This window comes from Melanerpes formicivorus, unplaced genomic scaffold, assembly GCF_026170545.1.
Source record: "Melanerpes formicivorus ecotype bairdi unplaced genomic scaffold, bMelFor1.0.p_v2 SCAF_26, whole genome shotgun sequence".
In the NCBI taxonomy this organism is placed as follows: Eukaryota; Metazoa; Chordata; class Aves; order Piciformes; family Picidae; genus Melanerpes; species Melanerpes formicivorus.
The window spans coordinates 1,847,202-1,870,521 of record NW_027142378.1 but is presented as its reverse complement, the minus strand read 5'-3'; the positions used below and the strand labels follow the sequence as shown (position 1 = coordinate 1,870,521).

Below are 23,320 nucleotides of genomic sequence, written 5' to 3'. Positions count from 1 at the left end.
TGGTCCACAGCTGCTGGAGTTTGTCCCAGCACACCAGGGCAGCTGCTAAGGTAAATTCAGCTCCAGAGCAGATTTCTTCTCCTTCCTTTCATGAAGGACTTTTCAAGGCTCCTGTTTTCCAAACAAGGGTGGTCCTTGCAGGAAGCCAAGCAAAGGAGACCACAGAAGGTCTGTACAAAGAGCTCCCAACAAAGATATAAGAAGTGGACTCCCCAGGCCAAGCTGGATGTGGCTGTGAGCAACCTGATCTAGTGTGAGGTGTCCCTACCCATGGCAGGGGAGTTGGAACTGGATGATCCTTGAGGTCGCTTCTAGCCCTAACAATTCCATGATTCTATGACCTCCCATCAGCCCAGGCTGCTCATGCTCCTTGAACACCTGGGCTCCTTGACCACCTCCAGGTCCAAGGCACCACAAAAGAACACCTAAGAAAAAGCCCTTTCAAAACCACTTTGCAGGAGCTAGAAACAATTACTCTTCCTGTTAACCACTGCTATTAAACCTCCAAAGAGCCACTCTGGATCAATACTGGTAGGGCTTTTAAAATGGGCTGCCCAGGGAGGTGGTGGAGTCACCATCACTGGAGGTCACAGAATCGCCAAGATTGGAAGAGACCTCAAAGATCATCAAGTCCAATCTGTCACCACAGACCTCATGAGTAAACCATGGCACCAAGTGCCACATCCATTCCCCTCTTGAACACCTCCAGGGTGTTTGGAAAGAGACTGGATGGGGCACTCGGTGCCATGGTTTAGTTGATTAGATGGTGTTGGGTGATAGGTTGGACTTGATGATCTCGAAGGTCTTTTCCAGCCTGGTTTATTCTATTCTATTTCTATCTATTTCTATTTCTTTTCTATTCTGTTCTATTCTATTCTATTCCATTCTATTCCAACCTGGTTGATTCTGTGAACTCTTTGAGGGGTTTGGTGGCTATAAATTGAAACAGTTGGATGATAGGTTGGACTCGATCTCGAAGATCTTTTCTAGCCTGCTCTGCTCTTCTCTGCTCTGGTCTATTCTATTCCATTCTATTCCATTCTATTCCATTCTATTCCATTCTATTCTATTCTATTCTATTCTATTCTATTCTATTCTATTCTATTCTATTCTATTCTATTCTATTCTATTCTATTCTATTCTATTCTATTCTATTCTATTCTATTCTATTCCATTCCATTCCATTCCATTCCACTCCACTCCATTCCACTCCACTCCATTCCATCCCACTCCACTCCATTCCATCCCATTCCACTCCATTCCATTCCACTCCATTCTATGCTACTCTATAAAGGCAAACTTGATAAAGATGTAGATTTCAGCTACCCAAAGAGAGGATTAAAAAGGGGGGCTGGGGAGGGGGGAAGAATAATAAATAAATGCTCTGAGAAACAGATCTGTAGACAAAGGTTTATTTACACCATCCAACATTTTAAATATTTTTTTTTTTGTTCTTTTTTTTTATACACAGCTGCAGCAGGGAAGGGCTCCTCTGAAGCCTTCCAGAGAAAACTGCAATAATAAAGATGTGAAATATATTATTCATATAAAAGTGAGATTATTACTTTATTGCATTTAAAGCAATGAAGAATGTAGCTCAACAGACATTCATTTAATGACAAAAAAAAAACCCCTCTGCTCTGTTTGTTTTTTTCCCTTTCTTTTTGTTTTTTCTTTTTTTCTTTTTTTTTTGTAACCTTTATTTCAAATTCATTGTTTAATTTCTTTACTTAAATTCTATATTCTGATATTTTTTCTTAATTCTTGTTTGAATTCCTTTTTTGAATTAATTTCTTTTTTTAATTCCTTTTGAATTCCCTTTTGAATTCCTGTTTTGAATTCCTTTTTAAATTCTTTCTTTGAATTCTTTCTTTGAATTCCTTTTTGAATTCTTTCTTTGAATTCTTTGTTGAATTCAATTTTTGGATTCCTTTTTGAATTCCTTTTTATAATTCTTTTTAAAAAAAATCTTTCTTTGAATTCTTGTTTGATTCTTTCTTTGAAAGTTTGTTTCTTCTTATTTTTTCTAATTCCTTTTTTAATTCTTTTTTCAATTATTTTTTTTGGTTTCTTTCTTTGAATTATTTTTTCATTCTTTTATTGAATTATTTTTTAATCCTTTCTTTGACTTCCTTTTTCAATTCCTCTTTGAATTCTTCCTGGAATTCCTTTTTTAATTCCTCTTTGAATTCTTCCTGGAATTCCTTTTTTTGAATTATTATTGAATTCTTTCTTTGACTTCCTTTTTCAATTCCTCTTTTTAATTCCTTTGTTGAATTATTTTGGAATTCTTTCTTTGACTTCCTTTTTCAATTCCTCTTTTTAATTCCTCTTTGAATTCCTCTTTTGAATTCTTCTTTTGAATTCCTCCTTGGAATTCCTCTTTGGAATTCCTCTTTGGAATTATTTTTTAATTCTTCCTTTGAATTCCTTTTTTTAATTCCTTTTTTAATTTTTTTTTTTAATTCATTCTTTGAATTATTTTTTAATTTTTTAATTATTTTTTAATTATTTTCAATTTTTTTAAATTCTTCTTTTGATTCCCTTTTGAATTCTTCTTTTGATTCCTTTTTGAATTCTTCTTTTGATTCCTTTTTGAATTCTTCTTTTGATTCCCTTTTGAATTCTTCTTTCGATTCCTTTTTGAATTCTTCTTTTGATTCCCTTTTGAATTCTTCCTTTGATTCCTGTTTGAATTCTTCCTTTGATTCCTTTTTGAATACTTCTTTTGATTCCTGTTTGAATTCTCCCTTTGATTCCTGTTTGAATTCTCCCTTTGATTCCTGTTTGAATTCTTCTTTTGATTCCTTTTTGAATACTTCTTTTGATTCCTGTTTGAATTCTCCCTTTGATTCCCTTTTGAATTCTTCTTTTGATTCCCGTTTGAATTCTTTTTTTCTGAAATCTTTTTGATTCTTTTTTTTTTATTCTTTTTTTATTCTTTTTTTTTTTATTTTTTTTTTTTTATATTATAAAGTAGAAAGTGTAGTAATGGCCAAACAGACTGTTATAAACCTTTTAAAAACTGCATAAATATTTACAATTCATTAATATATTTTTTTTTTGTGCTTCACGGTGAAGTTTTGTTTCTCTCCGAAAACTAAACCGAATGAAGCCGATTTTTGTTGTGGTTTTCTTCTTGTTGTTTTCTTTTATTTATTTTTTTCTGTTGGGTTTTTTTTCCCCTTTTTATTCATTTATTTTTTTATTTTTTTTTTTACAACATGAACTGTTGTCTTGAGGTTTGATCTATAAAGAGATTTACCTTACAAATCCATTCCACGGGTACTTACAACACACGATGGTAAAAGAATTGTACACCTGCTTCTCCACCAGCTGCACCGGGGGGAGATTTACTGTAGGAAAAGAAAAGAAAGAACCAAAAAACAACCCTCCCCTAGCCCCACCCCCCTACCCCCCAAAAAAAAAGACCCTCAAAAAAAAATAAACCAAACCCCCTCACTGACATTTTGGCACAGGAGGAACCTGACATCAAAGCAGTCCCAAGTCAGGATCCCCAAAAGTCTCTTCTTTAACTGTCAGTGCAATGAGTTAATTTTTTGTTGTTGTTCTATTTCTGGTTGTTGTGGGTGGTTTTTTTTTGCTCAGTTCCTTGGGTTGTGGTTGGTTGGTTGTTTTTTTCCTCCCACTGTTGTTAAACTTCTGTTTGAAAGTCACCTTCTTGCACGTCTAAAGGCAAGTTCAGACACTTCTCCCACTCTGCTGGTCTGAGTTCTAAAGCGTCTTTTGCCTCTGTGTCCAACACGTTTATCGTTGTGTAATGCTGGTAGTCGCCCGGGCTTTTGAAAGTGTCCCATGGAGCCTTGCTCGAGGCTGAGTTCTCCTAGAGGCCAAAGAAAGAAGAATTAAAACACCAAGGATGAAACAATAATAATCACAATGCTAACCTGGTTGCCCTTTGTAAGGCTAATCAAGGGTGTTTTCAATCAGATTTGTAGGAGTGGGTTGAGGTGGGAAGGAACCTTAAAGATCATCAACTTCCAGCCCCCTTCTCAAAAAATCATCTAGTTCCAACCCTCCTTCTTAAAAGTCATCTAATTCCAACCTTGCTTCCTTACAAATCATCTAGTTCCAGCCCTCCTGCTTTAAAAATCATCTGGTTCCAACCCTCCAGCCTTAAAAATCATCTGCAATCATCTGCTTCCAGCCCCCCTGCCTTAAAAATCATCTGGTTCCAACCCCCTTTCTCAAAACCCATCTAATTCCAACCCTCCAGCCTTAAAAACCATCTCATTCCAGCCCTCCAGCCTTGAAAATAATTTGGTTCCAAACCCCCTGCCTTAAAAATCCTCTAGTTCCAACCCTCCTCCCTTAAAAATCATTTGGTTCCAATCACCTGTCTTGAAGATCATCTAGTTTCAAACCCCCTGCCATAAAAATCATCTAGTTCCAGCCCCTTTGCCTGAAAAATCATCTACTTCCAAACCCCTTCCTTAAAAACTCATCTAGTTCCGACCCCATTGCCTTAACTACCATCTAGTTCCAACCCCCTCTTGCCATGGCTTAGGACATCTAGCTCAGGCTGCTCAGAGCTCCATCCAACCTGGTCAGAACTCCTCCAGTGTGCTGGGGCATCCACAGCTTCTCTGGGAGACTTGCTCCAGTGTCCCACCACCCTCACCATGAGAAGTATCTTCTGTATGTCCAATGCAAACCTACTCTCAGTTTACAAACCACTAGCCCTTGTCCTGTAAGCTGTCTCTCTGTCTTCTAAGCCTGGAGCATTCTCTTCTCCAGGGTGCACAGCCCCAGCTCCCAGGAGACACAGAAGCCAGAGAGAGGCTCTGTAAGGAAGCACTCCTGCAACTCTTCCTTTGTGAACAAGCAAATCTGTGGCAGCTGAGCTGCCAGCTGAGCCCTTTCTTTCAGCAGGACAGAGGTATGTGAGGAAGGGCTGAGTGCTCCAGCACCGACAGCCATGTTTTTGACAGGGCTTGTGTAGAAAAGTGGGAGAAGAGAAGGGAAGGTGATTGAGGAACACTGCCTGAAGGGTGGAGTGGTTTGGAACGGAGGTGCCAGCTGGGATTTTAAACTGGGGCAAGGATGTGACAATCCCATGGGAACTCCAGGCCTTGGAAGGGCTGTGAGAGCCACCTTGCTGATGAGCTCATCTGTATTGGGATTAAGGGGATGGAAGGTGATTATTTTCTACTGTATGGTTTCTCTTTTTGGATGCTAAGGTTAGAGAGTAAAAGAGGTGCTGGACTAAGCAGTTCAATTGGTGGTTGTTTCTGTAACATGTTGGTTGCATTTCTGCACTCTTTCAGCTGTGGATTTTCTGCCTGATCTCCAACTAGCATTCATGAGAGGTGCAGGTCTCCTCTGAGTCCTGTCTTATCATCTCCTGAATCATGCTGTAGACTGAGGCACCTGAGATGGGGCACCTAAGACAGCTCTAAAATAGCCAGAGGTGCCTAGATGCAGGCAGCTGGAGCACTCTCTTGACTCTCTTACAGACAGACAATTCCTCTGGGCAGCTTTTATCAGCAGCCCTTTCAAAATCCCAGCCCTGATGCAAGCCAGACTCAAACACAACCCTTCCACTGAGGCCCTCTTGGAGAGGTTGAACTCATTCCAGCTTTTCTTGGGCAGCAAATCTCAGGCAGGGAGGAGAATTGCAAACTTTGCGAGCTTCAGCAAAATTCAGAAGGGGGAGGGAGTGAGGGAGGGGGGGGAGCGAGTGAGGGGAGGTGGGGAGGGAGAGAGGGGAGGTGGGGAGGGAGGGAAGGGGAAGTGGGGAGGGAGGAGGGAGTGAGGGGGGAGAAAGTGAGGGAGGGGGGGAGAGAGAGTGAGGGGGGAGAGAGAGTGAGGGGGGAGAGAGAGTGAGGGGGAGAGAGAGAGTGAGGGGGAGAGAGAGAGTGAGGGGGAGAGAGAGAGTGAGGGGGGGAGAGAGAGTGAGGGGGGGACAGAGAGTGAGGGGGAGGAGAGAGAGTGAGGGGTTAGAGAGAGTGAGAGGGGGGAGAGAGAGTGAGAGGGGAGAGAGAGTGAGAGGGGAGAGAGAGTGAGAGGGGAGAGAGAGTGAGAGGGGAGAGAGAGTGAGAGGGGAGAGAGAGTGAGGGGGGAGAGAGAGTGAGGGGGAGAGAGAGTGAGGGAGGGGGGGAGAGAGTGAGGGAGGGGAGGGGGAGAGTGAGGGAGGGGAGGGGGAGAGTGAGGGAGGGGAGGGGGAGAGTGAGGGAGGGGAGGGGGAGAGTGAGGGAGGGGAGGGGGAGAGTGAGGGAGGGGGAGAGAGAGTGAGGGAGGGGAGGGAGAGAGTGAGGGAGGGGGAGAGAGAGTGAGGGAGGGGGAGAGAGAGTGAGGGAGGGGGAGAGAGAGTGAGGGAGGGGGAGAGAGAGTGAGGGAGGGGGGGGAGAGAGTGAGGGAGGGGGGAGAGAGAGTGAGGGAGGGGGAGAGAGAGTGAGGGAGGGGGAGAGAGAGTGAGGGAGGGGAGGGGGAGAGTGAGGGAGGGGGAGAGAGAGTGAGGGAGGGGGGGAGAGAGTGAGGGAGGGGAGGGGGAGAGTGAGGGAGGGGGAGAGAGAGTGAGGGAGGGGGAGAGAGAGTGAGGGAGGGGGGGGAGAGAGTGAGGGAGGGGAGGGGGAGAGTGAGGGAGGGGAGGGGGAGAGTGAGGGAGGGGGAGAGAGAGTGAGGGAGGGGAGGGAGAGAGTGAGGGAGGGGGAGAGAGAGTGAGGGAGGGGGAGAGAGAGTGAGGGAGGGGGAGAGAGAGTGAGGGAGGGGGAGAGAGAGTGAGGGGGGGGGGAGAGAGTGAGGGAGGGGAGGGGGAGAGTGAGGGAGGGGAGGGGGAGAGTGAGGGAGGGGAGGGGGAGAGTGAGGGAGGGGGAGAGAGAGTGAGGGAGGGGGGGAGAGAGTGAGGGAGGGGAGGGGGAGAGTGAGGGAGGGAAAACTGAGGGCAGGATAAGAGAGATCACAGCTGAAGGTTCTTCAAAGAATCAGAGCCAAATCTCTGCTGGGTTAAGATGATGTAAAGGATGGAACTGCACTGGCCCCACAGCTGCTTACACCTCCGCAGTGTGGCTGAGAGGGGCTCTGCTGAAAAGGTTCTGCACACAATGCTCCTCACTTGGTTCCACTTGATGTGCAACCTTCCCATTATAAAATTAGCCAGAAAAAAAAAAATGATTCCTAATCATAATATTACTGCTCCCAAATAGGCCACGCTAAATTAGCTGCTTTAATTAGGCAGAAGCAACTCTTCCCCCTCCCTCTCCTTATCAGATGCAGCCAGGGTGTTCTGCATGTCTGCATGAGAATCTGTTTGTATAAATTTGAATGATGATGATGATGATGGTGATGATGATGATGACAGAGACCCAGAATCAACTCTGGCTGATTGAATTTTAGGTTTTTTTCCCCCCATGGCAAATATTTATCAACCCATTTATGGAAGAAGCAAAGCATCCCAGAGCTCTCCCTCTGTGCTTTCTGGGGCTGCCTCACCTACAGGTGAATCCAGCTGCAGTTGTTTGAACTCATTGACTGGCCTGGAGAGAGGAAAAGCCCTTCTGGGCAAGTCACAGCAGCGAGCTGCTGGCTCTCTGCAAGGCCCTTTAGCCTTGGTAGGACCACACCAAATGGGTCAGCGAGCTGCTGGCTCTCTGCAAGGCCCTTTAGCCTTGGTAGGACCACACCAAATGGGACAGCGAGCTGCTGGCTCTCTGCAAGGCCCTTTAGCCTTGGTAGGACCACACCAAATGGGGGAGTGAGCTGCTGGCTCTCTGCAAGATCCTTTAGCCTTGGTAGGACCACACCAGATGGGACAGCGAGCTGCTGGCTCTCTGCAAGATCCTTTAGCCTCAGTAGGACCACACCAGATGGAGCAGTGAGCTGCTGGCTCTCTGCAAGATCCTTTAGCCTTGGTAGGACCACACCAGATGGGACAGCGAGCTGCTGGCTCTCTGCAAGGCCCTTTAGCCTTGGTAGGACCACACCAAATGGGTCAGCGAGCTGCTGGCTCTCTGCAAGGCCCTTTAGCCTTGGTAGGACCACACCAAATGGGGCAGTGAGCTGCTGGCTCTCTGCAAGGTCCTTTAGCCTTGGTAGGACCACACCAAATGGGTCAGCGAGCTGCTGGCTCTCTGCAAGGCCCTTTAGCCTTGGTAGGACCACACCAAATGGGGCAGTGAGCTGCTGGCTCTCTGCAAGGTCCTTTAGCCTTGGTAGGACCACACCAAATGGGTCAGCGAGCTGCTGGCTCTCTGCAAGGTCCTTTAGCCTTGGTAGGACCACACCAAATGGGGCAGCGAGCTGCTGGCTCTCTGCAAGGCCCTTTAGCCTTGGTAGGACCACACCAAATGGGTCAGCGAGCTGCTGGCTCTCTGCAAGGCCCTTTAGCCTTGGTAGGACCACACCAAATGGGTCAGCGAGCTGCTGGCTCTCTGCAAGGTCCTTTAGCCTTGGTAGGACCACACCAAATGGGGCAGTGAGCTGCTGGCTCTCTGCAAGGCCCTTTAGCCTTGGTAGGACCACACCAGATGGGGCAGTGAGCTGCTGGCTCTCTGCAAGATCCTTTAGCCTTGGTAGGACCACACCAAATGGGTCAGCGAGCTGCTGGCTCTCTGCAAGATCCTTTAGCCTTGGTAGGACCACACCAGATGGGACAGTGAGCTGCTGGCTCTCTGCAAGATCCTTTAGCCTCAGTAGGACCACACCAGATGGAGCAGTGAGCTGCTGGCTCTCTGCAAGATCCTTTAGCCTTGGTAGGACCACACCAGATGGGACAGCGAGCTGCTGGCTCTCTGCAAGGCCCTTTAGCCTTGGTAGGACCACACCAAATGGGTCAGCGAGCTGCTGGCTCTCTGCAAGGCCCTTTAGCCTTGGTAGGACCACACCAAATGGGTCAGCGAGCTGCTGGCTCTCTGCAAGGTCCTTTAGCCTTGGTAGGACCACACCAAATGGGGCAGTGACCTGCTGGCTCTCTGCAAGGTCCTTTAGCCATGGTAGGAGCAAACCAGATGGGAAATGTGTTCCCTAAAGATCAATTCCTTACCACCTATAATGATGGGAGGGAGGGAGTTGTGGGGAGGTTGGAAAACCTGATGGCTATGGTCACAGGTTAGATTACTGAAAATAGGAGGTTTTTTCCCTTAATTTTTCCCATTTTTGAGGCCATCTGAAGGTAGCACAGGGTGAGGTCTTCTCAGGTAACACACTGAATTCAAATGGCTCTTGTTTAGTGAACGAGTTGGGGTCTGGGTGTAAAACCTGATGACTCCCATCACAGGTTAGATGATTAAAAATACCTCTTTTTACCATTTTTTTTTCTCATTTCTGAGGCTATCTGAAGGTAGCACAGGGTGAGGTCTTCTCAGCTATCACATAGAATTCTAAGGACTCTTGTTTAGTTGAATGAGTTTGGGTCTGGGTGTAAATCCTGATGACTCCCATCACAGATTAGCTTATTGAAAACACATTTTTAAACCCACATTTCTCTGATTTCTGAGGCTATCTGAAGGTAGCACAGGGTGAGGTCTTCTCAGCTAACCCACTCAGCAGTGGTTTAGGCTCCCTTGCCTTTCAGACACCCCAGGAGGAACACTTACCATGCTGCCCGACTTGGGGACATCCCGAAACCTGTCCAGCGTCTGAAATTTCTGATTTAACTCTTGAAACAACTCCATGTGCCTCTTTCTTGTGTGCATGACCTTCTGCAAAATGGAACAGAATTGCTTACATTTAGAACTGAAGCGGGGCTTTGGGGCTTGTGGGGTTTTGGTTGGGCTTGGGGTTTGGTTTTGGTTTGGGTTTCTTTGGTTATTTTTTGCTTTCAGAGAGGAATTCTTTTCCCCCAACATCATAAATTGAATTGGGCAGGGACAGCTTTCCCCTAAAGACTTGACCCATGGAAATGAGCTGCACTCAGCCTTCTCTCTACCCTGGTTGATGTTCTTGCTGTGTACAAGAGGCTGCTTTTACTCCCTATTCGCAGAGTGGCTCAGGTTGGAAGGGACCTCTGAGATCATTTACTCCAACCTCCCCACCATGGGCAGGGACATCTCTCAACTAGACTCAGCCTCATCCAGCCTGGCTTTGAACATCCTCATGCAGGAGGCAGCCACAGCCTCCCTGGGCAGCCTGTGCCAGAGTCTCACCACCCTCACACTGAAGAACTTCTTCCTCAGCTCTAGTCTAACCCTGCTCTGCCTCAACTTCAAACCATTCCCCCTTGTCTTGTCTCTAGACACCTTCATGAGAAGTCCCTCTGCAGCCTTCCTGCAGGATACCTTCAGGTATTGGAAGGCAGCTCTATGGTCTTCCCAGAGAGGGGGTTCTCACATTCATAGAGATGCTGAAATAAAGAGGTACTAGCTTCATGATAGCCTAGAAATACTTGGGAAGTGATGGCAGTTTCTCAGGAGGGTTCATAGATTCATTGAATGGTGTGGGTTGGAAAGGTCCTTAAGGATCATCCAGTTCCAACCCCCCTGCCATGGGCAGGGACACTTCCCACCAGCCCAGGTTGCTCAAGGCCTCATCCAGCCAGGCCTTGAGCACCTCCAGGGAGGGGACATCCTCCACCTCCAGGGAGGGGACATCCACCACCTCCCTGGGCATCCAGTTTCAGAGTCTCACCATCTTCCCTGTAGGGTGGGCTAGAAATATTTGGGAAGTGATGGCAGGTTCTCAGAAGATCTTTTCCAACCCCTACCAGTCTGTGATTTCTCTTGCACATTAGGAATATTTCCAGAGTTGGTTGGGTTTTTTGTTGTTGGTTTGTTGTTGGTTTTTTTTTCCCCAGCATGGAAGTTAATATTTTAGTTTCCATGGGAATGGAAGAGGAATTTGTAATGGCCCCTGCTGGAATAATTTTCACCAGAACACTGAATTCACAAATCTTGGCCTAGAATGGGAAAAGCCCCAAAGCTCCTGACTTTTAGAATCATAGAATTGTCAGGGTTGGAAGGGACCTCAAGGATCAGCCAGTTCCAACCCCCCTGCCATGGGCAGGGACACCTCACACTACAGCAGATTGCTCACAGCCACCTCCAGCCTGGCCTGAAAAACCTCCAGGGATGAGGCTTCCACCACCTCCCTGGGAAACCTGTGCCAGTGTCTCACCACCCTCATGGGGAAGAACTTCTTCCTGACATCCAATCTGATCCAATTTCTTCCTAGCATCCATCCCCGCTTAATGGCAGTTGTGGGGTGAGCAAGGGAAACAGTTTGGCAGGAGTTCATAGAATCATAGAACGGTTTGGGTTGGAAGGGACCTTAAAGAGAACAAGGGAATCAATTTTGCATGAGTTCATAGAATAATGGAATGGTTTGGGTTGGAAGAGACCTTAAAGAGAACAAGGGAATCAATTTTGCAGCAGTTCATAGAATCACAGAATGGTTTGGGTTGGAAGGGACCTTGAAGATCATCCAGTTCCAACCCCCCTACCGTGGGCAGGGACACCTCCCACCAGCCCAGGTTGCTCAAAGCCTCATCAAACCTGGCATTGAACACCTCCAAGGAGGGAGCATCCACAACTTCCCTGGGCAACCTGTTCCAGTGTCTCATCACCCTCACTCTCAAGAATTTCTTCCTCATCTCCAGCCTCAATCTGCCCTCTTCCAGCTTCAGCTGGGGAAGAGCTCCTCACCAAATGCAATTTAACCAGAGACAGCTGGTCTTGATTTCTGAGAGGACTTCAGTGCCTTCCCAGGGAATCTGTTAAGCGATTGCTGCTGTGGTAGACAGGAAAATGCAGCAAATTTACATAGCATTAAAAAAAAAAAATAAAAAGGAAAGGTTCTGCCTCAAAAATCATTACTGGCAGAAATCAGGAGCCCTGCTGAAGGGAGTGAAAAGGCTTTGCTCTCAAAGCAACTGCAGTTGGAAGCTTTGGAATGGAAGGAATAGAGAGAAGGCTGCTCTCTGGGATTTTATTTTCCCCTCAATTCTGTACCCAAGAACTTGTTAAACAGAAAGCATGAATAATGCAAATGCCTGACTCAGTTGATGACATTATTCCTGAGGAGAAGCAGGTGGGAGGAGAAATGAAACCCCTGGCTGTGGGAAGCCTGCCAGAAAACAACAACAATAACAAAAAGAAGAGAGAAGGCTTTACATTTGATTCTGAACAGCAGAATGAGTGCTCTGCACATGGACCTAGAGACCTTCTTGGGTTGCTTTGTGCTTTCCTGGCTCCCATTCCGTAATTCCTACCCCCTGACACCTGCTGCTTATCAAGAATGAGCTGAACTGGAGGTGCAGTAACTCCAGCTGTCAGCTTTAACTCTTCTTTTCTGGGCTGCTTCTAAATTCCTTGCTAGAGAGGCCCAACTCATCTCCTTCCTAGGATGCAGACTGTTGGCTAACTCCTCCTCTTGTATGAGAAAAGAGCTCACAAAGTATTTGTGGGGGTTGAATCTGTTTTTCTCTGTTAAATGGGCAATCATAGCATCAACCAGACAGTCATGGAATCATAGAAGCATAGAATCACAGAATGGTCTGGGTTGGAAGGAACCTCCAAAGCTCATCCAGTCCAAACCCCCTCTGCACTCAGCAGGGACATCCTCCACTAAATCAGGTTGCCCAGAGCCCTGTCCAGCCTCACCTTGAATATCTCCAGGGATGTGGAAAACAGCTCTGACAGCCTTAGAAATGCTTGAGGTTTATCAAATTAGAGCTGGAGGTCTTGAGCAGTATTTTACCAGGGTGACTGTGGCAGCACAAGGACCTGAATAGGATGGAAAAGGAGCTTCTCATGCTGCCCTTCGAAATTACAGCTTCTTAAGGCGCAGCCAAGGATCTACCCATTAAGGTCACATCCCCTCTAGAAGAACTTGCATGATTCACCTGGCTACACACACATCAGGAAGGCTGCAGAGGGACTTTTCACGATGGTGTCTAGCCATAGGACAAAGGGGAATGGTTTGAGCTGAGGGAGAGCAGGGTTAGACTGGAGCTTAGAAAGAAGTTCTTCAGTGTGAGGGTGGTGAGACTCTGAAACAGGCTGCCCGGGGAGGCTGCGGATGCCTCCTCCCTGGGGATGTTCAAGGGCAGGTTGGATGAGGCCTTGAGCAACCAAGTCTAGTTGAGAGATGTAGAGTGGCAGGGAGGTTGGGGTAGATGATCTCTAAGGTCCCTTCCAACCTAAGCCATCCTGCAATCTTCTTCTGATGTTCCCTGCAAGGCTCCATGACTCTTGTGCTCCACACCCTAAAGGGTGACTGAACGGATTCCCCTTCCACAGGTCTACTGGCCCTCACAGGTAACATCACCTCTGTGTTTTGCTCTGCTCAGCGTGGTGGAGTTCCCCTCCCCTGGAAGTATTTAAGAGTCCTGCAGATGCAGTGTTCAGGGACATAGTTTAGAGTTTAGTCAGGGACTCATCAGTGCTAGGCTAGTGATTGGCCATGATGATCCTGAAGGTCTTTTCCAATCTGGGCAATTCTCTGGCTCTCTCAGAAGAGGATTGAGTGTGGATGGCTGTCAAGATGGAAAAGACCTCCAGAGGTGCCTTCCAAGCCCTACCATCCTGTGAAGCTATGAAAGGGCTTCAAACACCACTCTGGAGCCAGGTCCCTCCTCTGTTCCTGACAGGGGCTTAGCTGGACTCAAGTTGAGGAACAAAGAGTGCCACGAAGATTTGTGGTCAGGCTTAGAGAATCAGTCACAGAACTGAATTATGAATTAGGATTAACCTAGGAGTTGATATAATAACAATAGTAATAATAATAATAATAATAATAATAATAATAATAATAATAATAATAATAATAATATAGTAACAGTATACTAGTATTAACAACAGTAATATAAATGTTAATAATAATAGTAAAATAATGATAATGATGATGATAATAATGATAATAAGAATAAGAAAGAATAAGAATAATAAGAGTAAGAATACCACCACCAAGGATTTAAAAAACCCTATTAAAAATAATGAAACCAATAATAATAATTACTACTAATGACAAACAAAAATAAATAACAATTAATAGTAATAGTAAGAATAGAAATTAGGAATAATTAAGTAGTAATAAATTAATCATACTGGTAATAAGTGTAAAAATAATAGCAAAATAGTAAGAGTAAAATAACAACAATAGTAAAACAATAATAGCAACAATAATAATAATTTTAGGATCCAATAAAATAATCATTGAGCTTCCCTCAATAATAATAAATTTTTCATGCTAGGAATAATATTAATAATAATAGTAAAGTAATAATAATAGTAAAATAATAATAACAACAATAATGATAATTTTAAGATCCAATGAAATAATAATTGAGCTTCCCTCAACAATAATAAATTATTCATGCAAGGAATAATATTTATAATAGTAGTAAGTCATAGTAAAATAATAGTAGTAAAATAAAAATAACAACAGTAATAATTTTAAGATCCAATAAAATAATCATTGAGCTTCTCTCAATGATCAATTAGTCATACTAACAATAATAATAGTAAATAATAGTAAAATAATAACAATAATAATAGCAATAACAACAATGATAATTTTAAGATCCAATAAAATAATCATTAAGCTTCCCTCAATAATAATAGATTAATCACAGTAGTAATATTATTAATAATAATAGTAAAAATAGTGAATATAATAATAATGAATAATAGTAAAATAATAACAATAATAATAATGAATAATAGTAAAATAATAATAACAATAACCACAATAATGATAATTTTAAGATCCAATAAAATAATAATTGAGCTTCCCTCAATAATAAATTAATCACAGTAGTGATAATATTATTAATAATAATAGTAAAAATAGTGAATATAATAATAATAGTAATAATAGTAAAATAATAATAACAATAATAATAATGAATAATAGTAAAAAAGTAATAACAATAATAACCACAATGATGATAATTTTAAGATCCAATAAAATAATAATTGAGCTTCCCTCAATAATAATAAACTAATCATACTAGCAATATTAATAATAATAGTAAAATAATAATAGTAAATTATAGTAAAGTAATAATAGTACATAATGGTAAAATAATAAAACAGTAAAATGATATAATAAAACTGTAAGAAATTAATAATAATAATAATAATAATAATAATAATAATAATAATAATAATAATAATAATAATAATAATGATGCAATAAAATAACAACTGAGCTTCCCTTAGGGATTTTCTGTTCTGTCAGAGGCTAAAATTCCCTCTCTCAAATATTGTGGAGCAGGTAAGTGAAAAGAGCAGATGGGGGAATGCCTTCCCAGCCCTACAACGGCCACATGCTGCGTTCCCAAGGTGGTGTAGGAATCATCAGTTGCCAAATGTAGGCCAGGGGAAAGGATTTTCCTTTTTCTCCCTACAGGCATAGTTGTTTTTTTTTACCTTCACCTTTGTCACCCACAAATGTCTCCAGGTTAGTAAAGGAATGATTTTAACCTTGTGAGGTTGTGATGTTACAAGGAATAGCTCTTGCAGATGAAACTCTGGCAGCAATTAATGCCCAGGTCAGTGTTACCGGTGGTGAGAGCCTGCTGCTGTCTGCAAAGGAAAGAAGGCATCCTGCTCTTCACCCTTGTGCTGTGTGTCCTTGCTCTCCTTCATGGGTGGAACACAAAAACAGCCACAGATGACTCAACTTCTGGAGATCAGGGTAACGAAGCACCTTGTGGAACTATCTGGCACAAACGTTATTCCCAGTGGAGATCCTAGGAGTGCCTCAGGGAAGAAGAGAGTGGGATGGGTGTCTGGGGGAATTCAGGACTCTTCAAACTTGGAAATCCAAGTCTCATTCTCTGGAGACTTTCAAAACCTGCCTGGATTTGTTCCTGTGTAACCTGCTCTAAGCCAACCTAGTCTAGATCATAGAATCATAGAATGGTTTGGGCTGAAAGGGACTTTGAAGATCACCCAGTTCCAAGCCTCCTGCCATGGGCAGGGACACCTCACACTACAGCAGATTGCTCACAGCCATCTCCAGCTTGGCCTTAAAAACTTCCAGGCATGAGGCTTCCACCACCACCCTGGACAACCTGTGCCAGTGCCTCACCACCCTCATAGGGAACAACTTCTTCATGACATCCAATCTGAATCTACCCATTTCTAGTTTTGCTTCATTCCCCCTAGTCCTATCATTCCCTGACACCCTAACAAGTCCCGCCCCAGCTTTTCTGTAGCTCCCTTCAGATACTGGAAGGCCACAATTAGGTCTTCTTGGAGCCTTCTCTTCTCCAGACTGAACAGCCCCAACTCTCTCGAGGCAGTCTTGTCCAAGCATTTGTTATTTAGCCTTTGTTATCCTCAGAGCCACATCCACAGCATTTATTATCTTATTCATGGTTAGACTTGATGATCTGAAAGGTCTTTTCCAACTCAAATGATTCTCTGACTATGATTTTGCTGTGAACTGTGGAAGGACCTTGTCTCAGAGGATGCCAGCTGGCGCTGGTCACAGACAAAGCAGAGAAAGAGTTAACCATGTCAGTGGTAAGGTCAATCACTCCAGCCCAGCCTCACTCCAGCTGCCTCCAGGTATCTGAATGGCATGCTTTAGGCCATGCAGCACTCTCTCAATGGCATCTAAATGGCATCCTTTTGGCCACACAGCACTATCCCAATGGTATCTAAATGGCATCCTAGTGGCCACACAACACTATCCCAATGGTATCTGAATGGCATCCTTTTGGCCATACAGCACTCTCTCAATGGCATCTAAATGGCATCCTTTTGGCCACACGGCACTATCCCAATGGTATCTGAATGGCATCCTTTTGGCCATACAGCACTCTCTCAATGGCATCTAAATGGCATCCTTTTGGCCACACGGCACTATCCCAATGGTATCTGAATGGCATCCTTTTGTCCACACAGCACTATCCCAATGGTATCTGAATGGCATCCTTATGGCCACACAGCACTATCCCAATGGTATCTGAATGGCATCCTTATGGCCACACAGCACTCTCTCAATGGTATCTGAATGGCATCCTTTTGGCCACACAGCACTCTCTCAGTGGTATCTGAATGGCATCCTTTTGGCCACACAGCACTCTCTCACTTCCCTCCAGCAGGATGCTTTGCAGGGTGAAGGCATCTGGGTGGCTATTGGGACGTTTTATGGCTTTTGATAGTTTGCTTTACCTCAGAGAGGCAGCCACACCGTGTGCAAGAGCACAAAGCCCACGGGTTTGATCAGAGGAACCCTAAAGCAGGAAGGTGAGCTGGGGTTAGTCAGCACTACTAAACCACAGCAGCAGCTGGCATGGTGTGGTTGCTGCTCCCCCTTCCACAACAGTCACTTCCCAGTGGAAGTATGTCAAAAGGAAAATGATGGAGAGAGCCATACTGGACAGTCTCATCCCTACTGAGTGGCATTTGTTATCCTCAGAACCACATTCCCTTTTCACAAATCTATTTTTTCCCTCTGTCTTATAATCATACTTCAAACAACAGCAGGCCATGGAGGAGCAATGATGCAAGCAAGGTGTGGGAAAGGTGTCAGCATCCTCAAAAAGCTATGGGACTCAATAGGAATTAGGTGCTGGGAGGCTTGATTCTTGAGACCTGAACGTGCAGCCCACTGGCAGCGTTTCTTTAGTGCTGGATTAAGCTCTCCTGAGTGACAGGATGAATGCTTTACTCTCAGGAGGTTCCTACCTTTCAATATAGAGCAGTGAAATTCAGAATTCTTTTTCTAAAATTCTTGTTCCTGTGCCTTGAGTTGCATTTCAGAACGGTTTGCTGAGCAGAGTTTTCCTGCTGATTCATGGCTTTTTGTCTTCTTCTTCCCCTCTATGCATTCCTCCTAAGGCATATTTAAAGGTGATCTTTGGATTGCATTTCCCTGAAACTTACTGGCCTGCCTTTCTGCCTGATGGCCCAAGGTAGCTATAGTCTCTGGGGGCAAATGACACAAGAGATCAAAGCACGATGGTAAACCACCAAGAAACCGTGGTCAGACAGGTCAGGTCAGCGCTGCGGGAAAAGCAGCTCCCAAAGCAAAGCCTTCTCTGGCTGCAAGGCTTCCAGGAGCGCTGCTGTGGCTGCATTGGGCTGCTTCGGGCTGCTTCTGCCTCTCCCTTTTCTCGGGGCTACAATGTGAAATCTGAAAGGCCGTGTGCTGTGCTCACAGCCCAAACAATACCAACAATCCCTTTTGTTTTCCCTGCCCATGCAAGCAGACCCAGCGATTCAAGGCTGATCTATGCTGGTCACTGGGTGTTAAAGTAAGTTCCACGCAAATACTCCAATTGCTCAACTTCTCTGGAGACACAGAATCATTTCCATCAGACCATTAATACGCAAAGCTATGCAAAAAAATACCCCAAACCAAAACAACCCAACCCCAAGCCATAAATGTTTAAGGTCCTCTGAAGAACCAAATGCTGTATTGCTTCTATTAGAGAGCAGGGGGGGAAAAAAACCCTCAAATGACCCCAACTCTAAAAGACTTAATGGCACTGACTGAGAGAGAACAAAATGTTCATTAACTAACACAGGCAAATCTCCTCCCTTAGGGGGAGTCCAAGTCTGAAATTGTGGATATTCAACCCAAAAAACCTGGCATGAACTTGATTTACATGTATCTATATATCTTACATGTGATCCCATAAGCTTTGCCACTTCGTTGGGCAAAGTGTGACACCTTCACAGTCACTGCTTGGATGTATGCCAGCAAATCAGTATTGGAGGAATAAAAAGACATAGAACAAATCACAGGATCCCACAGAATGTTAAGGGTTGGAAGGGACCTCTGGAGGTCTATTTAACCAATGCTGGCAAATAAACTGCTTAAAATGGGACCTATTTTGGTATGTGGAATCACAGGTTGCTAGGGGTTGGAAGGGGCCTCTGGAGATCATCTAGTCCAACCCCCTCTTCTAATTCAGGCTCACCTGAAGCAGGTAAAGGAACAAACATAGCTGAGTAAATAAGGATTCCACTACTGAAATGTCTTTAAAAAAACTCTCAACTTGTTTGAGTGAAGTGGAATCAAACTTCGTTTTCCTGCTGTCATGTTGCTTAAGCTACTTCTGACCTCACCTGGGGTCCTAAATCTTTACCTTCTTTGAAACTAACCCCCAGTGGTTTACCTTTCCTATAGACAGTTAGGATACACTATATGAAAGCTGTTCAGAATCGCTCTGTAACAGGGTTGCAGGATGTTAGGGGCTGGAAGGGATCTCTGGAGATCTTCCAGTCCAACCCTGCTGCCAGAGCAGGACCGCAGAACCCAGCACAAGTCACACAGGAACACAACCAGACAGGGCTTGAAAGTCTCCAGAGAAGGAGACTCCACAACCTCTCTGAGGAGCCCAATAATAAAAAATCAAACTCAATCTGTTGCCTACAATTCAGACTCACTACCTGGGGTTTTTCTCTGTGGAGAGCAAGGAAATCTAACTGGCAGCAAGGAGAGTTTGTCTCCTCACACTTTCTTTGTTCAGCCCTGTGGGGTTTTATAACCAGCAGCTCTGTGACCCTTGCAGTAAAGAAGTTCTTCCTCATGCTGAGAAGTCTGCGAGATGTTGAGAGATGACTGAGAGACTCTCTTGAACCCCCTGCAACCACGGGGCCTACAGGGGGCGGGGAGGGGGTGTCACACTGTTCCAATAGCTAGCCAGCAAAACAACCGAAAGGAAAAACAACAACAAAACCCAAAACCAAACCTAAATGAAAATGAAGAGGCAGAGTATTAAAAAAAAAAAAGAAAGAAAACAAAAACTGAATCCATGATGGTTCATTTTTCTTTTGCAATGTGAAAGTTTAGACACAAGTTGCACCAAAGTAGTCGGAAAGGAATCGCTCATCGTGCTCTCGACAGCACCAATTGGCCAACCCTACGGCATCTACTGAGGCAGAAAGGCTACCAGGCTGTTAAAGTGAACACTTTTACCTTTGTTTTTGGGTTTTCTTTTGGTTTTGGTTTGTTTCTTTAAGGAAAAAAAAAAAAAACAAAACAAGACCCACAAAAAGAAAAAAAAGAATAAACAAACAATCAGGAAGAATTGAGTAAAACTTACTTCAAAGTCAAGGTCCGAATAACGTGATTTTCTTCTCTATTAAGCAGTGAACAGAAAGAAAATGAGGAAGGGGGGAGGAAAAAAAAATAAAGAGGTTGTATTAACCAAATCATCTTCATGTCTAAATCACAATTCTTGTTTTTCCTATCAGATAAAGGCTAAGTGAGTTAATTTTTTTTTTTGGTGGTTGTTCAGTTCGATCTGAATGATTTGAGCTCGGTGCATGCAGGTTCATTGTCAGCCCAAGGTCAGCTTAAATTCCTCTGGAAATCAAGCAGCAGGCTGCCTCCTGTGCATGTCACTGGCATGCAGTTGGACCTGTTGGTAGCCAGCCAATCAGGATTAATTTCTATGGCACTTGCAAATTGTCATCGTATTGATCCTATTTGTTATTTCCTTTTTAACACAGCCCCCTACAAATATCCAGGATTTAGAACACTTTTTTATAGGTATCCAGACATTGATTCTTCCCTAAGTCAGGGCTTACATTGGTACAACTCCATTGGGGTTTGGGTGTCATAAAAATGATCACCTCTCACAGAAATGCTAAGTTTTGGGGTTCTTTTGCTGTTTGATCAGGATGATTTAGGCTCAGTGCATGACTTTTTGCATACAGGTTCATTATCAGCCCAAGGTCCTCTTAAGTTCCTCTGGAAATCAAGCAGCAGGCTGCCTCCTGTGCATGTCACTGGCATGCAGTTAGACCTGTTGGTAGCCAGCCAATCAGTTTTATTCCTGTGGCACTTGCAAATTGTCATCATATTGATCCTACTTCTTATTTCCTTTTTAACACAGCCCTCTATAGATATCCAGGATTTAGAACTCTTTTTCACAGGTATCCAGACTTTGATCCTTCCCTACGTCAGGGCTTACATTGGTACAACTCCATTGGGGTTTGGGTGGCATAAAAATGATCACCTCTCACAGAAATGCTAAGTTTTGGGGTTCTTTTGTCCAGTTTGACCTGGATGATTTAGGCTCAATGCATGTCTTTTTGCACACAGGTTCATTATCAGCCCAAGGTCATCTTAATTTCCTCTGGAAATCAAGCAGCAGGCTGCATCCTGCGCATGTCACTTGCATGCAGCTGGACCTGTTGGTAGCCAGCCAATCAGGACTGATTTTGTGGCACTTGCAAATTATCATCATATTGGTCCTATTTGTTATTTACTTTTAACTACAGCCCTCTATAACTATCCAGGATTTAGAACTCTTTTTTATATGTGTCCAGACACTGATCCTTCCCTACGTCAGGGCTTACATTGGTACAACTCCATTGGGGCTTGGATGGCATAAAAATGATCACCTATCAGAGAAATGCTAAGCATTTTTTGTTCAGCTTGATCTAGATAATTTAAGCTCAGTGCATGACTTTTTGCATACAGGTTCATTATCAGCCCAAGGTCAGCTTAAGTTCCTCTGGAAATCGAGCAGCAGGCTGCCTCCTGTGCATGTCACTGGCATGCAGCTGGATCTGTTGGTAGCCAGCCAATCAGGTTTATTTCTGTGGCACTTGCAAATTGTCATCATATTGATCCTGTATGTTATTTCCTTTTGAACACAGCCCTTTATAAATATCCAGGATTTAGATTTCTTTTATTTTCTTTGTTGTTTGTTTGTTTGTTTCCAATAGGTATCCAGAATTTGCTTCTTCCCTACATTCAGGGCTTACATTGGTACAACTCCATTGGGGTTTGGATGGCATAAAAAAATGATAACCAAACCAAGCCAAAGCCAGCTACACTTCCCACAGCTTCAGCTTGTTTGTTTGCCATGACAAGCTGGATGGAGAAAGCGATGGGGGGTTTGTTTTTTGTACACTCATGGCACATCTGATCCAAAGCATCTGAGAGAAGGCAGGAATGATTTACTGGTTGGATACCATGCAGCAGAAATATGATTTGCTCAGGCACATCACAGAGAGTTTAGCAGGGAATATATTTTGGGCATACTCTAAAAGAAAGCAACTTTTAAAGGCAAATCAGAAGCAGAAAGAAGCAGAGCTATTATAAAGAAGAGATTTCAAAGATCTTCTTCTTTCTCTTTAGCCTAGAGTTGGAAATTTAAATGGTTTGCAATAGAGATGTGGAAACTGTGGAGCTGGGGGCAGGGGGGATGGGAAATAAAAGAGGGTAAAGAACATGGAAATGGAAAGAAAAGATTCTTTCTCCTTTGGGACAGAGGAGTTAAAGGAAAGGAAAACTACCCCAGGAAAATGAAAAAACCAAAGGCTTGCTGCTACAGCCTGACCCCCATTTGTGTGGTAGGTTACAATGACTTTCAGTCATGGTGAATGAACCTTTCCAAACTGCACCTCGTTTCTGCTGTGAGATCCAACCCAAACCCACTGAGTCCAGATGAAGATTGCTCCTGACTTCAGTTAGGCTTTGATTTCGATTTGCTTCAACAAACTTGCAAGGTTTTGGGGAGGCTGCCTCTGCTTCCTTGCAATCGAAAGGAATGATTTGACAAGTTGTAGGAAGCAGAAAATGTTTGGGCTCTTGAGGCCTTGATTGTACCACTTGGTGACATGTTGTCTGGTTTTGGAGTAAAATGTTGATGCTTTAATCCACAACAATATTAGGAAGATCACTGCAGCACTGTCAACACGCTGTGATGCTTAAAGAGCTGGAAGGCAGCACGGAGGAACCCTCTCTCTAATACAATTAAACCAACCCACACTGACAAGCTTTGGAGGAGCTCTCTTTAATCAGCAAAGCCTGATTGAACCTAGCACATTTCCAAGAGAGCCTTTAAAACTAAAGTCAACAATTCTGCAAAAATAATGGTGGTGAAAATGGGGAAATAACAAAGGCCCTGGAGGTAAGAAGTATCTAAGGATGTTAAGCCCTGGAAAAGTGAAGGCTCTGGGGAGACCTAATAGTAGACTGCCAGTACCTGAAGGGGGCTACAAGAAGGCTGCAGAGAGACTGTTTACAAAGGCCTGCAGTGACAGGATGAGGGACAATGGTTTGAAATGAGAGCAGAACAGGTTTAGATTGGATGTTAGGAACAAGTTCTGCACCAGGGGTACAGAATACAGACTTAACCAGGTAGGAAAAGACCTTCAAGATCATCAAGTCCAACCTATCACCCAACACCATCTAATCAACTAAACCATGGCACCAAGTGCCTCATCCAGTCTCTTCCTAAACACCTCCAGTGATGGAGACTCCACCACCTCCCTGGGCAGCACATTCCAACGGCCAATCTCTCTTGCTGGGAAGAATTTCTTCCTAACATCCATCCTGAACCTCCCCTGGCACAGCTTGAGACTGTATCCTCTCCTGTCCTGGCAGAAGAGAGCAACCCCCACCTGGCTACAACCTCCCTTCAGGTAGTTGTAGACAGCAATAA

At 44.1% G+C, this 23,320-nt stretch overlaps 1 protein-coding gene across 1 annotated transcript in view; it reads right to left on the bottom strand.

Moving 5' to 3' along the window:
* Positions 1 to 3,420: 3,420 nt before the first annotated feature.
* The window catches only part of ADGRB3 (adhesion G protein-coupled receptor B3), a 553,776-nt gene continuing 533,876 nt past the window's right edge, over positions 3,421 to 23,320 (bottom strand). Inside the window, 3 exon segments of the mRNA XM_068153437.1 lie at positions 3,421 to 3,844; positions 9,555 to 9,659; positions 19,964 to 19,999. Coding sequence (XP_068009538.1) covers positions 3,656 to 3,844; positions 9,555 to 9,659; positions 19,964 to 19,999 — 330 coding nt within the window. The 3' untranslated portion in view covers positions 3,421 to 3,655.